The 15626-nt window shown below is 41.6% G+C and overlaps 1 protein-coding gene across 2 annotated transcripts in view; it reads left to right on the forward strand.

Annotated features, from left to right (window-relative positions):
- The first annotated feature begins 671 nt into the window (after positions 1–671).
- SRFBP1 (serum response factor binding protein 1) overlaps positions 672–15626 on the forward strand; it is a 48146-nt gene continuing 33191 nt past the window's right edge. The window contains exon 1 of one of the 2 annotated variants that reach the window (XM_080972943.1): positions 672–828. In XM_080972943.1, the coding sequence (XP_080829069.1) occupies positions 799–828 (30 nt within the window). In that variant the 5' untranslated portion in view covers positions 672–798. Of the gene's footprint in view, positions 829–953; positions 1172–15626 lie in introns of those variants that run through there. The other variant, XM_080972944.1, reaches the window with a different exon arrangement.

A 15626-nucleotide genomic window follows, 5' to 3' on the forward strand; every position in this document is an offset into this window, starting at 1 on the left:
TCATTAATAATAATTTTTAATAGTTTTCAGTTACAATCCAATAACAGCCTCATTATAACAATACCAATTTATAATACAATTATTCAGTGTGTTTTTTTTCTGGGGGGTCGCATACCCCTAAACAGTTTGTGAATCTAAGCTTGGCCTCGTTGAGGGGCAGTATTTCAATATGAGTAGGAAAATGAGAGCACCCCTAAACATTTTTTTAGAAAAAAGCACTGCAATTATTAATACCAATCGTTCGAATACCGAATTATAATTCTTTTTTTTTTATTTTAAACCCCTTTTCACTTAACAATAGGAAGGGAACCTTCCAAACGATGCTGACATAAAAACCTTACTCATGTGCCAAGTTGGAAAAACGAAATTTTTTTTAGTTTGTTTATCCCCCACCCGCTCGTCTTTCCCCACTGGATACCACATTGCCTTACAATGAACATAACCAAAAGACTACTTATTACTATGATGATGATACCTCCTATGCCCGGAGGTCTGAACCAGAAAAGAGAGAGAGAGATTGCACGTTCCTTTGTCATTCATAAAAATCATTTTAAAAACCCCACAGAGCTGAAGCGGACTCGAAAGCAGCCAGCTTGTCCTCCTAAACCATAGAGGCTGAGCTGCAGAGCGGCACCCGGAAGGAGCGCGCCGGAAGGGCCGCGCACGCGCGTGGTTGTTTCGCTCGCGTCCGTCGTGAGGAGAGACGCGAGGGGCGGCGAAGGTGTGCTGCGCGCGTGGGTTTGGGCGCCGAGACGTCCCTTCCGCGGAGCCCCGGTGCGCGCGGTCCAAGGGGAAGCGATGGCGCAGGCGTTGAACCTCAACAACGAGGTGAGCGGAGGGGGAAGGCGCGCGGCGGGTTGAGGGTGACCCGTGGAGGAAAGGCGCGCGGGGGGAGGGCCGCGAAACGGCGCCCTCGCCCACGGGAGTCGAGGGCGGGAGCTCTGCTGACTGAGGTTCAGGGCCCTCCCAATACACGCCGCCTTCTGAGGGAGTCGTTGCAGGGGGTTGGACTGGATGACCCTTGGGGAACCCTTCCAGCTCCGTGAAGCTCGTCCCACCTCTGGGCAGGAGATGTCGAATTACAGATTTAGGCGTGGGACCTTTAACTATTGGCTTCGGCCGAATTTAAATCCCACCGGTCTACTACCCTTAGTAAAATAGAAAACAAAAGGTAAAAGACGTCTGGATGGTTAAGTTCAGTCACAAGCTATAATAATAATAGTAATAATAATAATAATAATAATAATAATAATAATTTATTTATACCTCGCCCTCCCCAGCCAAGACCGGGCTCAGGGCGGCTAGCAACCAATAATAAAAACAAGTTGATTAAAATACAATTTAAAAAACAAGATTAATATACTATGGGGTTGCAGCGCTCATCTCGCTTTTCAGAGTGATGAGTGTTGCACCCCATAGCCCATGGGTAGGCAAACTAAGGCCCGGGGGCCAGATCCGGCCCAATCGCCTTCTAAATCCGGCCCACAGACGGTCCGGGAATCAGCCTGTTTTTACATGAGTAGAATGTGTGCTTTTATTTAAAATGCATCTCTGGGTTATTTGTGGGGCAGAGGAATTCGTTCATTTCCCCCCAAAAAATATAATCCGGCCCCCCCACAAGGTCTGAGGGACAGTGGACCAGCCCCCTGCTGAAAAAGTTTGCTGACCCCTGATAGCCGAATTCAACTGGACTTTACTGTCCAGGGGTCCTTTACCTTTTTTACCTTTACCCTTATGGTATGCATTTTGTTGTTGTTATATTGTAAACTGCCCTGGGATCTAAGGTAAAGGTAAAGGACCCCTGGATGGTTAAGTCCAGTTAAAGGTGACTATGGGGTTGCGGCGCTCATTTCGCTTTCAGGCAGAGGGAGCCGGCGTTTCTCTGCAGGCATCTTTCCGGGTCATGTGGCCACCATGACTAAACCGCTTCTGGCACAACAGAACACCGTGACGGAAACCAGAGCGCACGGAAACACCATTTACCTTCCCGCTGCAGTGATTCCTCTTTATCTACTTGTGCCGGCGCGCTTTCAAACTGCTAGGTTGGCAGAATCTGGGACAGAGCAATGGGAGCTCACTGCCGCCAGGATTCGAACCGCTGACCTTCCTGATCAGCAAGCGCAAGAGGCTCAGTGGTTTAGACCGTAGTGCCACCCGCTTCACTACTCTTAGTATCACAAGATTGTCACGAGAGCACTTGGACTAAAATGGTCAACCCAACGCTTTGCGTTTCTGGTTTATCACCGCAACAGTTATGAACACTGGGCTTCGGTAAAGCAAATAATTAAATCAGACAGTGCTTATATGATATTGAGCAACAGAGTAATTTGGCCACCATAAGGATATTTTGTCCGTGGTATGGTTATTTGCCTCCTAGTCATTTTGACCCAATGGCATCCTATCTGCAAAATGTAACTATTCCAAAATACAGGCGTTCTTTTGCAAGATGGACTATACTGCCTTCGGCTGTACTTGAGGATCAGTTTCAAAAAATCCTGCTGGAAAAACAGTTATGTCTCTGTGGAGATGGCAATATTTAATCAGTGGCTCATGTGTTTCTGGCTCGCACGCTTTATAAACATTTGAGGAGTGAGGTTATTACCCCTCTATTATTGTCCATGCGGGGTTGCTCAACTATTGCTACTGTGTCCTTTCTTCCAGCAGATCAAGATAATCAGGTGACATCAAAAACTGATTTTTTTTTTGCAGGGGCAATTAGAATAAGATCTATTATTTGATTATTGTTGTAAACCTCCAAAATGTATTTTGTATAGTTAAGTTTTTACCTCTGTCTTCAGTACATTTTATTTTATTTTATTGCTATGGCTAGTGGCTGATGCAAGTAAAGATGCGTCTTCTTCTTCAGGAGCGCTACCTCGGCTGTTTTGGCTTTGTAGTGCTACTGCAAAACTCCTGAGCTTGCCCAGTGTCTGTTGCCCTGCAGATATCGAGAGCAGTGCCCATTTGTTTCTCCATAGGGTCATAGAGTTGGAAGGGACCTGGAGGGTCATCTAGTCCAACCCCCTGCACAATGCAAGGATCTCTTTTGCCCAGCGTGGGGCATGAACCCACAATCCTAAGAGTCTCATGTTCTGCTGACTGAGCTATCCGACACAACATTTCCCAGGTGCCTTTTCTTCCTCTTCGAACAGCTGCAGCCCCATGCCTCTGCATGTTTACCCTCAGAAGTAGACCCTGCTAAGTGCACCAGTTAAGGGTGAAGTGAGTTGCAGTATTGACTTTCCCTCTCGCTATAGGGCCACTGTGTTAGGTCACATCCACAGCATACATTTAAAGCACTGTTCTAACGGTCATGGCTACCTGCAAAGAAGCCCAGGAACTGTAGTTTCTTAAGGGTGCTGACCTCACAGTCCTACTACTGCCAGCACCTTTAACAAACTATAGGGTTCTCCATGGCTGTTAAACTGGTATAAGAGCACTTTAAGTCTGCGGTGTGGGTATGGTCTTAGCCTTTTACAGCAAAAACAACTGAGTGTCTTGTCACACCTGAAAAAAACAATCAAATTTATTATAGCATCCTTTTTTTGCAACTTTTCAAAATGCATGTTTATATTGATTAAATGACCTGTGGTCCACAAAAGTTTACTTCTTAATAATCCTTATGTTGACCCAACATTTGGTTGAAACATTAACTTTGCCTTTCCTTCATTTCTGTGACTTTCTTTTCTCCTGCTTCCTTTCTTTCACGCACACCTGTCTTCATTACTTCGTTTTGCATTTCACATTCTCTCTTTCCCTGTTTCATAGTGTTCCTGTGCATTTTTTTGTGAAGAAGTAAAAGAGCAATCCAGCCCCCTTCCCTGCCAGTGGTGGCCTTACTGGGGGTAGCCAGCACAAGCCCTCAAAACAGGGAATTGCGGGAGTAGAGAAGGTGTGGAACTGATAAGGATTTGCTGGTTCAGCTACTGGTTGAGTCTCTACGCTGCACCAGCATGGATTGAGTGCAGTGAAAACTGGAAGCTTGTGGCCATAAGTGGCAGGGCTGCAGACACGTTGTTCTGCACTGTTGCTTCTGCTTGGAAGTTAGACTTGCTCCCTAAGGCTTACAAAATACTTAAGGACACCGATTGTGAAGGAGAAAGTTGGATTTCCTCATACATGTGCACCTCTTTTGTGATTCCATGGAACAGCATCATGTCCTTGACACCTGAAGAAGTAGGTCAATTTCTAAGACTGTAAATGATGAACTGCTCTGTCCTCTGGTGTCCCACTGTAGATCCAGTTAGATGCCTTGACATTCAATTCTTATGATTGTCTTATTTGACAACTTCCAGTGGGATCACTTTGTCAGTCTGTTACACCAAAAAACAAAGCAGGCGAAGTAAACTCTAGTTCATGAAAGCTTATTCCATAATAATTTTCTTAGGCTTTAAGGTATCACAGGATGCCTTCTTCTCTTTCATTGGGTGTTTGATATTTTGGATACTTGCACCAAGTTTACCCTTGCTATCTTTTATGCTTTTTAATGCTAGTTTTAATTGTTTGATAGTTGTCATGCTTTATTCTGATTTTAGTTGGGCTTTGTGTTTTTGTTTTTTGCTGTTTTTATTGTGAATTGTATTTTCTATTTTAGATTTAGATCTGACACACTTGCAAGTGTTAAAAAATACAAGAAGTGGTAGAAAATGTTTGAGGTTACAAAAGGGATAATATGCTCCAGCAATACATTTAATTTTGCGGTTGTTTGAATATCAGACTTCGAATTTAACACTGGTTTATACTATATATATATATTTTAATACACACTATACTTAATCTGCTTCTCCCTGCTGTCCAGCTTGATCATGCAGCACCACAGCTGCAGTTTGTTGTGAGTTCCCTTCTTTTCATATCCATGCAAAGCACTTTAGCATCAGAGATAGCTGTTATTGGGTAAGAACTGCATAAGTGTCTGTTGCTGACTAGGAATCGGGAGTAGGGACAAATACTATTTTATTCAATTTCTAAACTGTCCTTTGTAATCAGTTACGATCCCAGGGCTGTTTACAAAACCAGCGTCAAATTATTTAAAAAATGACGTTCAACCAACAGTTATATTTTTAATCAGAACAGCAGACATCGCTCATAATCACTTCTCAAATTAGCTTCCCCAAAAGATCAGGGTGAAGAGGTAAGTCACCAGCTGGGTGCCAATAATGATGTCACCAGTCATACCCCCAAATAAGTTTCATAGACAAGATGCCAACACAGAGAAGGCCTTATCGCATGTCATTGTCACATGAGCCTATCTTAATGCACAGGCAGGATAATAGGAATATATAGCCACAAGTGAAGAAGCCATTGTGCTGTATGTGTGTGAATATTATTGATCTCATTCAGGTCTCTGAACTGTTGGGAAAAGAAAAATAATCTCTTCATACATTGGTATGAAGCAGAATTCATTTAAGGTTAGTGCTGGAGCAGGGAATGATCCCGATTTGCAATTATACTTGCGATCTGGAAACAACCTTTTCCCGGAGACCTAAACAATCAGCGATGCATCGTTAATTTGTATAATAGAATTTTGTTTCTTCCCGTCATGACTTTTTGGCAGAGAATAATCTAAAAGAAAAAATTAAGATGAAATGGTAACATATTTAAAAACATACTCGTAAAATAGCTTTATGTGCAAATTATACTTGAAAATGTTGCTAGGTGGCAGCACAAAATAAGTAATAAGCTCCTCTTAACCCCTGCACTGCTTGTACAAGTTCTCTTGCAAATGTGCTTAATTTACAAACTGATTAATTTCAAGCCTTAAATATATGTACTGTTCCAAACAGAATTGTGAGATGTATTCTTTTAGGACAGAATCCCCCGGCCCTAAATTTACGTATACATTTTTAATGGCACTTGGGCATTTGGGGTGAAACTTCAGGACTTCATTCTACTTTCCTATAGATGGAGCATAGCAAAGCCCTCTCACCTATTTTGCAAGGAATTTGCTGTAGTGGAATAAATACTGCTGCTTTGTTTCTCCCATTGCATCTATTATATTTAATATACAGTAACACCTGAAAGACCTACATTGGCTCCCAGTATGTTTTCAAGCACAATTCAAAGTGTTGGTGCTGACCTTTAAAGCCTAAATGGCCTCGGCCCAGTATACCTGAAGGAGCGTCTCCACCCCCATCGTTCAGCCTGGGCACTGAGGTCCAGCGCCGAGGGCCTTCTGGCGGTTCCCTCACTGAGAAAAGTGAGGTTACAGGAAACCAGGCAGGGGGTCTTCTTGGTAGTGGTGCCCGCCCTGTGGAACGCCCTCCCATCAGACGTCAAGCAAATAAACAACTATCTGACTTTTAGAAGACATCTGAAGGCAGCCTTGTTTAGGGAGGCTTTTAATGCAGGGCTAGGCAACCTAAGGCCCAGGGGCTGGATGCGGCCCATTTGCCTTCTCAGTCTGGCCCGCAGACAGTCTGGGAATCAGCATGTTTTTACATGAGTAGAATGTGTGCTTTTATTTAAATGGGTTATTAGTGGGGCATAGGAATTCATTCATTATTTTTTTTCAAAATATAGTCCAGCCCACCACATGGTCTGAGGGTTGGTGGATCGGCCCACGGCTGAAAAAGGTTGCTGACCCCTGTTTTAATGTTTGATATTGTCGCTTTTTTATTATTATTATTCTGTTGGGAACTGCCCAGATGGGCGGGGTATAAGTAAATTATTATTATTATTATTATTATTATTATTATTATTTTAGTGAATCAAGTGGAATTGTAAGCTAGGTGAATCAAAACAATTTGTGTATATTGTTCAGTGGGGCTTACACTGTTGGAAATATATTTAGGACAGTATCCATTGGTCTAGTTTACATGTGCATAAGCAGGAAGGTTCACATGTCACACAAAATTATAGCTTTGTGAGGCATGCATTAGCAGGAACAAAGTATTGATAACTTAAAATTTGTGTCCTCTCGTCTCCTCTTCCTTCCCTGCAGCTGCAACAAGTTCTACAGCAGTTTTTCCCCCTGCTTTCCCTGAATCCTGGATTGTCATGTTATCCAGACCAAGGATCATACTTTATAACAAACTTGGGTAGGTTTTAAATCAAGCCAATGTCCAACTGTGGTTTCTGAAGCTCACTTCTTTAACTTAGAGTTTGATAGAAAGCACGATCCTTGGTCTGGACAACACATGAAGTTGATTTGGTAATGGAAAGCAAAACTTAAAAGCTACCCAACTTGTCCGCCCAGCTGCAGGGAGGAGAAGTGGGAACGATGGTGGTTTCTTCCTGCTCATGCACATCTCAGAATACCATTTCTAGGCTATAGAAATCAAATCTTGAAACTAGGTTTAGAACTGAAAGGTCATTTCCTAGCCCTTATGGGTTGTAGCTTGCAAAAGAGGTCTGGAACTACGATGGCCAAAATACTCACAGATCTGAAGTATAGAATGAAAGAGTAACAGAAACCCGGATTTCACGAAACTTTGAAGTGCTATAAAATTAAAACTGTTTGAGATAGAGGGGAAATATTTAAGGGGGTTTCTTTCAACCATAAGGGAAGGGTGTACACCAAGTTTCATCAAAACCCAAGACGGTGGGTGGGATGACCACGTTGAATAGACGTGGACTGACCTGGAGAGTAGCTGGCCACAAACTTCACACACACACTTCCCTCTGCCCAGAAATAGGCTGATTTTTTTCCTTTAATTTCTAAGGATAAGAATGATGAGCTAAATTTAGACTACAGTGGTACCTCGGGTTAAGTACTTAATTCGTTCCAGAGGTCTGTTCTTAACCTGAAACTGTTCTTAACCTGAAGCACCACTTTAGCTAATGGGGCCGCCGCACTGCCGGAGCACTATTTCTGTTGTCATCCTGAAGCAAAGTTCTTAACCCGAGGTACTATTTCTGGGTTAGTGGAGTCTGTAACCTGAAGCATATGTAACCCAAGGTACCACTGTATTATAGTAAGTTGGTAATTCTACACATCTACCAAGTATCTGCTTCATAGAACTTTGTCAGTGTTTGCTAGAAGGCATTGGTAGACTGTATTGAATTCAATTTAGTCTTTTTGTCCAAAGGTATGAATGTGTAGATTGTTAAGAAGCAAACCATTCTTAGGTTGCCCTAAGCCTTTCTTCATCCTTTGAGGATACGTGTAACAAGTTTGTCTCTTGTTTAAAATAGTTTAATATTCTCTAGCAAGTTCTTTAGTAAGAATTTCCTGTGATGGATTGAGTTCTGCTGAAAAAAAATCTCTTGACATTCTTTCGGACCATGTCAGTGTTCTCAGCAACCATTCCGATAAAGCTTATGAAATTTCCAAGCTCAGCCTCTGAGATAGAATTTAGAAGAACATTTTCCCCCTAGGATCTCTTCCAGCAGCTATTATTCAAGTTTTGAGTTGCCACATCATCAGTTGCAGAACATTAAAGGCATACTGTGACCAGCAGATTCAAGCACATTTGCTTGCAGCAGATTATGAAGAAATTAAAAATGCAAAAGCAGCCTGCATACTTGTTGCAAACTGAGCAGTATTAAATGAATATAGATGAAAATGAGATTTTGCCTCCCCCTTCTGCTCAGAGTGGTTTGTGTGAAGTGCATTTGGTTGGGCCACGTAGCCTAGTTAGAGGTTGCCAGAAATAAAACATGTGGCTGCTTACTTGAGCTGGTGCGTAATAAAAAAATTGCAAGCTCAGTCATGGGAGCTTGCTGTAGACTATATTTAAAGGAGCTGTAGCATAGCTGTGATGAAAACACTGACTGGTTAACTGGTAAAGCTACAGGTGTCTAAAAGAGATATTAATTGTACCAGGTGACTTTTAATCAGAACTGATCATATTAGTTATTGCACATGACATCCCTTCATTTTCAGTCATTGAACTGTTGAACACATCATTCATTTTTCTTTGTAATTGGGATGAGGCTGTTTTTGTGTGTCTAAACTCTGAATGTCATTCCTAAACCTGAACAATCACATTGTGTATAACTGAAACTCTGATGTGTACAATTCAATTTAATTTGGTGTTTTTCCAGCATACGAAGGGAAGATGCAGGGTTCCCCCCCAGTCCACTTCTCAGTCTCTCTTCTGATTCAGTGACCCCTACTGCATGCAACACATCACAAAAGAGACCCTCCTGAACCTCCTTTGTAGAAATATGGCAACTTTTGCCTGCCTTCTCCTCACCAGGCTCTGCAGTTCATTTCATTTGTTTTTGCATGGTTCCCTGCTCCAGTTCTGCTGGCGAAGGTTTTGCAGTATATGGTGGTTAGAATTCTTTTTGTTTAACTTTCTGATCCTGTCAAAAACAAGAGAGACACAAACCACAGCTTACACTCTCTTGGTGTAAACACTAATTTGAACCACTGAGCTTATGTATCTTAGGAGCTGTGACCCTGAGCTACAAGGATCTCTTCTTTCGGCTTAAATGGAGCTACATGCTCAGTAGGTGATCCTCAGTTGTGTCCTGCTTGGCTGTGCTTTTCTTTAATCCACAGCAAATATTGACCATAGTGCCAACCATGACACTCTGCACATGTCTAGCAACCCCCTTGCCACTTACTGTTCCCAGGCTCCACAAGTAAATTGGGGCATTAAACGGGACATTCTGCTCCCCATTATACTTCCCCAGCTCTGTATCCATCTCTCCATTTTTCCCTCCACAACTCACCATAAACTATCAGGGAAAAGGAATAAATTAGTTTGGAATTCTCTGCCATACATTTGTCTGATTGTCCTTTGCTTTAGAAACACTTGCCTGTTTGGTTTAGGTTGCCCTGGGGAAGATAAAACAACTAAAATTCTAATTATCATGATGATGATGATGATGATGACAACTTGACCTCATTCATTACTCTCTCAGCGCCACACTCTACCCATGTACAGTGTGGGGATAATCATGCCAGCATGCATATCTTTTTATGTTTGGAGCATTTGAAATGTGCCATTTAAATGCCTTCTTTACATGAAGCTAGTTTAACCAGGCCTTCGGCTGATTAATATTCTGCAGCCTTTTGTGTTTGCAGGTGGGTGGTTACTATTTTGTTGCTTCCATTTTGACTATTTATTTGTGCCTTAAAGGGCAGTATATAAATCAAACAAACAAATACATGTGGGAATGTTGTAATAATGTGTGATTTATCATTTGTAAAGAATGTGAAGTGTGACGTTGGTTCTTGGTATCTTTCTTCAATGTTTCTTCCACATTAACAGGGATTTTGTCAGTCTTCAAGATATTTTTGAACAAGTTGGCAAACAGTGCTATTGATAGTACCAGCTAGGTTCACAAGCACAGTGGTACCTTGGGTTACATACACTTCAGGTTACAGACTCCGCTAACCCAGAAATAGTACCTCGGGTTAAGAACTTCACTTCAGGATAAGAACAGAAATCGGGCTGATGGACTACATGGAACTGGTGGAAATGACTGGCAGAATCCGAGACCAGGGAGAAGAGTTGGTGGAAGAAGACTGGAAGAAATTTAAAGTTTATTTACAGAAACATTGTAAAATTAAGGAATGTTAGAAGGATGTTGGAATGAAATAATGCAGTTTTAGCAGAAATGCTATAAAGGATTAAGAAAAAATAGATTGCTAAATGGTGAAGGAGGGAAAGTAAAGTTACATTATATTAAGATAAAATAGAGGACAAAAACTGGAAAAGATGGCAAGGATTTGCTGAAATAGCTAATTGAACTAGAATACAAAAAGGGAGGTGTGAGGAGGTCAAGGAAATAAGCAAATAAAAGATAAGTTATGGGAAGATTCATTGTATTTTTTTTCCTTTCCTTTTTTATTTTTTTATTATTGTGATGTGATGTTTTGTATTTCTTTAATATGCTGTTTTTTAATTTTTTCTTTTTGTAACCCTTTAAAATTCAATAAATATTATTTTTTTAAAAAAAAGAAATCGGGCTCCGGCAGCGAGGCGGCAGCTGGAGGCCCCATTAGCTAAAGTGGTGCTTCAGGTTAAGAACTGTTTCAGGTTAAGTACGGACCTCCGGAATGAATTAAGTACTTAACCTGAGGTACCACTGTAAAAACTTTTGATTTTTGTGACTTGGCAAATAAGATTTAACATCCAGGTCACTCCATTCCCGTTTTATATTTCCTGTCATTTTAGGAGTGTCAGCTGTTACAAGTTTTGGTTATGAGACCGTGTATTTGGCATAAGAAAAAAAATTATTTCTTACAGCAACTCCATGATATATGGTAGAATATAGGTGGCCAGTATTAAGTATGCAAGGAATGCCAATTGTCAGAAATGGTTGGGAGGCATAATGTTATACACTACCCTAGAATGAAGTATAACTGCAGCTGTGAACACAAGTATGCCACGCTGCACGAGTCATTATCAAACTTATGGATAATGAATATTTCCTTCCCAGTCTTGGTTTCTTTTTGACATTTAAAGAGAGTACAGAGTGGAGAACCAGTGGATGTGGAGAGGAGGTGCTTGAAACCTTTCTGATCATTACAGTATTTATTGATTTAGATGGGGGAAAGCTACACAGAGGAAAGGGTTGCAGGGGATAAGCTGTGGTGGGAACAGGTGTAATTCTACTTTGTATATCAGAGCTAAGCACCAAACTGGAAATCCTTTGTTGGGCACTGATATTTAGTTACAATCTTAGTTCTTTTTTTCTTTTTCTTATTTTTTTAAAGAAAGCAACCACAGCAGGTAATGGATTAGTATCCATACCAAATTAGTTGCACTTAAATTCCCTTTGCAGTCATTGGGACAAATTGCTCATTACTTAAGTCAAATTGATTTCAGTTCATTAACTTTTTGCTCTACAGTTTTCTAGTGCATTTCTTTTTGTCTGTAGTTTTCTCTCACTGTGATGATTATGCTAATTTGTAAGTGATTATACTGACTTCCATATTATAATCCAAATAAGTTTAGCTAAGTGAAGCAATTTAGTCTATATTTGGTCTTTGTATTCCATCCAAATTGGATTGGTGGCTTATCATATTTGAATTAAGGCAAGCCATGAGAATAAAGCAAAGAAGAATCCAACAAGTTTGAAAGGGAACTTATAGGTTACTGCCAATTTAAGAGAATTGTGGCCATAGCATGTGTGTTCTATATAAAGCTTGCTACAGCTGTTTTCATGTCAGTTAAGGAGGCCTGAAAAAGGGGCTAGAATCTAAAATTCAGAAAACATTCTCTTAGAACTGACCATTCATAAATCTTCATTTTATTTATTTGTGGGGGGTTTTTTTGCAAAATGATTTAATCTGCTAAAATATATCTACTACTCATTTAAGTGTAGGTATTCCTTTGTATATAATTTTAAGTTTGCAATGCCTACAATTGTGGCAGCAGTTTGGGGGGGCACTGCTGCCAAGTTTATCTGTCTACATTTCTTCACTCAATGCTCTCTTCATGCAGGAATGTTGAACAGTAGAAGAAATATTGTTTTACAAAAATTCCACAAAGTAGACAGGCATTTTGTAAGGAAATACTCCTCACCTCCTTCTTAGTTTTTAAAGCATTTTTTTTCCGATTGAAGGAGGGAAATCTGCTTCTAATTGAAATCACACACCCGCATCCATCTCGTACCCTAATTTATGTCACAAGTCACTGGTTATTAGTCTCTGTTTTCTAATGGTTCCACAGACCAACTTGAAAAGCAGGTGCAAAATTTGATGCTTGCTTGAGTAGCAGTTGCTCTTGGGGCAAGCAGGTGAGTGGCTGCATCTGTCTTTCATCACCACCACCACCTTCCAACATGAAAAAGCATGTTGCTGTCAAAAGATGTGTCTGGCATCATCAAAACTCTCCCTAGGGGCCAGTGAAGCCGAGGATGCTGGCAAGACAAAGCTGTTTTAAGACTGAAGATTGCTATCAGTCCCAAGGCAAAGTGTCTGCCAGTTGCAATTTGCAAGATGCTTAAGGAAGAGTGCATAATACTGGGTACAGTGCTCTTAAAAAGATTGCCCAGGTAAGGATGTCCAGGGGGAAGAGGAAGGGAGTGAGGCTTAGCCTGGGGGAACAACGCAGGGCAACTTGAGTGAGAGATAAGTTTTACTTTACCTGATGCCAGATCACTTATTTATTTCACCAGTTTATCTTGCTCTACAGCCAAAAAACAAAAAAACCCCAGCCCACCCCATTGTTATTTAGTCGTTTCGTTTCGTGACCCCATGGATCAGAGCATGCCAGGCACTCCTGTCTTCTGCTGCCTCCCTCAAACTCATGCTGGTAGCTTCGAGAACACTGCCCAGCCATCTCGTCCTCTGTCGTCCCCTTCTCCCATTCCTATAGTGGTTTACAAATTGTCATTGAGAAGCTAGTCCCAACCCTCAGGCTCACAACATAGGAGACACAACATGAAAGGAGAATGGACAGGAGGGGAGTAGGAAAAATGGGCTCAGGCACTAATTCTTAGTTACAGAGATCTTGTGGTGAATTGCAGGAATTGAAAAATTCACAGAGGAAGACAAAATTTGCCAGTCTTACGAGAAGCCACTCTCACATCCTGATGCAAAGGCTGTTAAGGGGCGAATTTACACTGTGATTGCTGATGGTAGCCACTGCCTTGTGCAAAATTAAGCTTTGTGCATGACGTTGAAGACACTTGAAAAAGTGACCTTGGCCAACAACATTCAGCAGTTGGATGGTCACCGAGTGCTGATGTCTTGTGGGCTCAGTGGTCATATGCCTTGAAACGAACAGAATTGAGGTGCGATAGGAATGGTGTCCCACTGAATGGCTTCCAAGTTAACATTGTTAGAATCATAGTCAAACCTGCATTTTAAGTTGTTTTATAGATGTATATTCTAAGATGTATATATCTAAGTGATTTAATAGTGTCCTTTGGCTTTTACTATAAATTCAGTGTCAGTTTTTCTTGACTCTTTTTTACTACTTGGGTGTTCAAGAACAGAATGTAGCTCTCATCTTAACACAGGTTGGTGTTAATGTTTTCATACTTTGACCAACCCACGGTGATACGCTTTAAGCTATAGATTTGTACTGTTCATGAGAGCTCTTTCCCCTTTTGGTCAGACTTTCCTATGAATGTTCTTAAATTCTTGGCTGTGGGTTCGCTTAGGTTGGACCCCTTCTCTCTCTTCAGATTTAAAGCAAGCCCCCAAAGTAGCCAAGCATAACATTTTGTTCTAATGCAATACATCTTTCCAATATTTGCCACCCCTTACAAGGTCTTTACAATGTATAATCTTTGGCTGTGATCCAGCGAGTCCTTTTAATACACCCTCTTAGCATTCCATCACCCTCCGCAATCTCTAAAGCATGCCTTAAACTTCTCTGCAGTTTGTTAGTTGACTAGGCTCTGCTAGATTTTTTTCTTTCTTAAACTCGCTGCACCACAGTTGTCATGAGTGGAATAATCAGATGCTTGGGATTCCATTGGGTGTAGGAAAGGAAGCAAGGAAGTGTATTTGATTAACATTCTCAAGTAAGTTGAATCTGTAAGCCTTCTCAAAGTCGGGTTTATTTTGGCTGCATGGGAAAACATGATTACAGTTGAGTAATTACGTGAGAGTCAAATGAAGTGATATTTGAAAATGACGCAAGAATGACCTACACTTGTGAATTTGCTAGAGGAGGCATGGTGGACACATGGACCGCAGAAGTGCTGCCATTCCAATTTCCAAGTTTAGAACATGAATCCCCATTTCCTTTTTCTTCATTCTCATCTGGCTCTAATCCAGTTCAAACCTTACCTTGCATGATGCTGCCCTTCCTCTTCCCTCCCCCTGCGATTCTCTGAAATTGCTATGTTAACCATCTTTAAGTATCTTCAGTTCCAAGCACGGATTTCCCAACCATCTGCTACATATTTCCCCATACCCAGGTCAATATCTTGCATTGTTAAGAAAATAACATTTACATTAGAAATATTAATGTTTACATTTCAAAGCACTGCGGTCTGCGCAGACATCCCAAGCCAATGTGTTCCCACCATGTGCACAGTTGATATCTATTTGCTTTTGCACTTTACCAGCCCCCTTGGATGAATGGGTCCTGGCTTTTGCCCCAAACCACACAACAAAGGAAATTGCATGTAAGTGAAGAAGTAAACACTTGTTATATCAGCCTAGTGATACAGACTCAGTAGCTAGGAAAGCGCTCTTACAAAGGCAGAAGAGCAGCAACGAAAAATTCAGTCCGACAGCAAAGGCCAAGGTTACTGGCAAGAGCTCCAAGACTTCAGGGGAGCTGCTATGTTGTTTCAGTAAATTTCCCCGCCTCTCTGCCAAGCTTTTAAGCAGGGAGAAGAGGCAGATGAGTAATGGAGTCCATAGACAATTACCGTATTTTTCCGTGTATTGGACGAGGTTTTTTGACTCAAAAATTACGTCAAAAAACTGGGGTCGTCCAATACACGGATAGTGGCATAGGGGGAGAAGTGGTGCGCCGCCAGCCAGCTCATTGGTGAGAGCGCAAATTCCCCCGATGCCACTGCGCATGGCGGGCGCTCCCTGGATCGTTTCCCGCACAGCGGCATCAGAGGAGGTTGTGCTCCCAGGAGCACAACTTGCCCCGATGCCGCTGCATGCGGGAAACGATCTAAGGAGTGTTTCTTGCCCGCAGCTCAACAACTTTGGGTCATCTCCCCTCATTTTACTAAAATTGAGTCCCCCAAAATGGGGGGGGGTGTCCTTATACAAGGTGATGTCCTATAGACAGAAAAATACGGTATTT

This window comes from Podarcis pityusensis (assembly GCF_964106645.2).
Source record: "Podarcis pityusensis genome assembly, chromosome: 11".
In the NCBI taxonomy this organism is placed as follows: Eukaryota; Metazoa; Chordata; class Lepidosauria; order Squamata; family Lacertidae; genus Podarcis; species Podarcis pityusensis.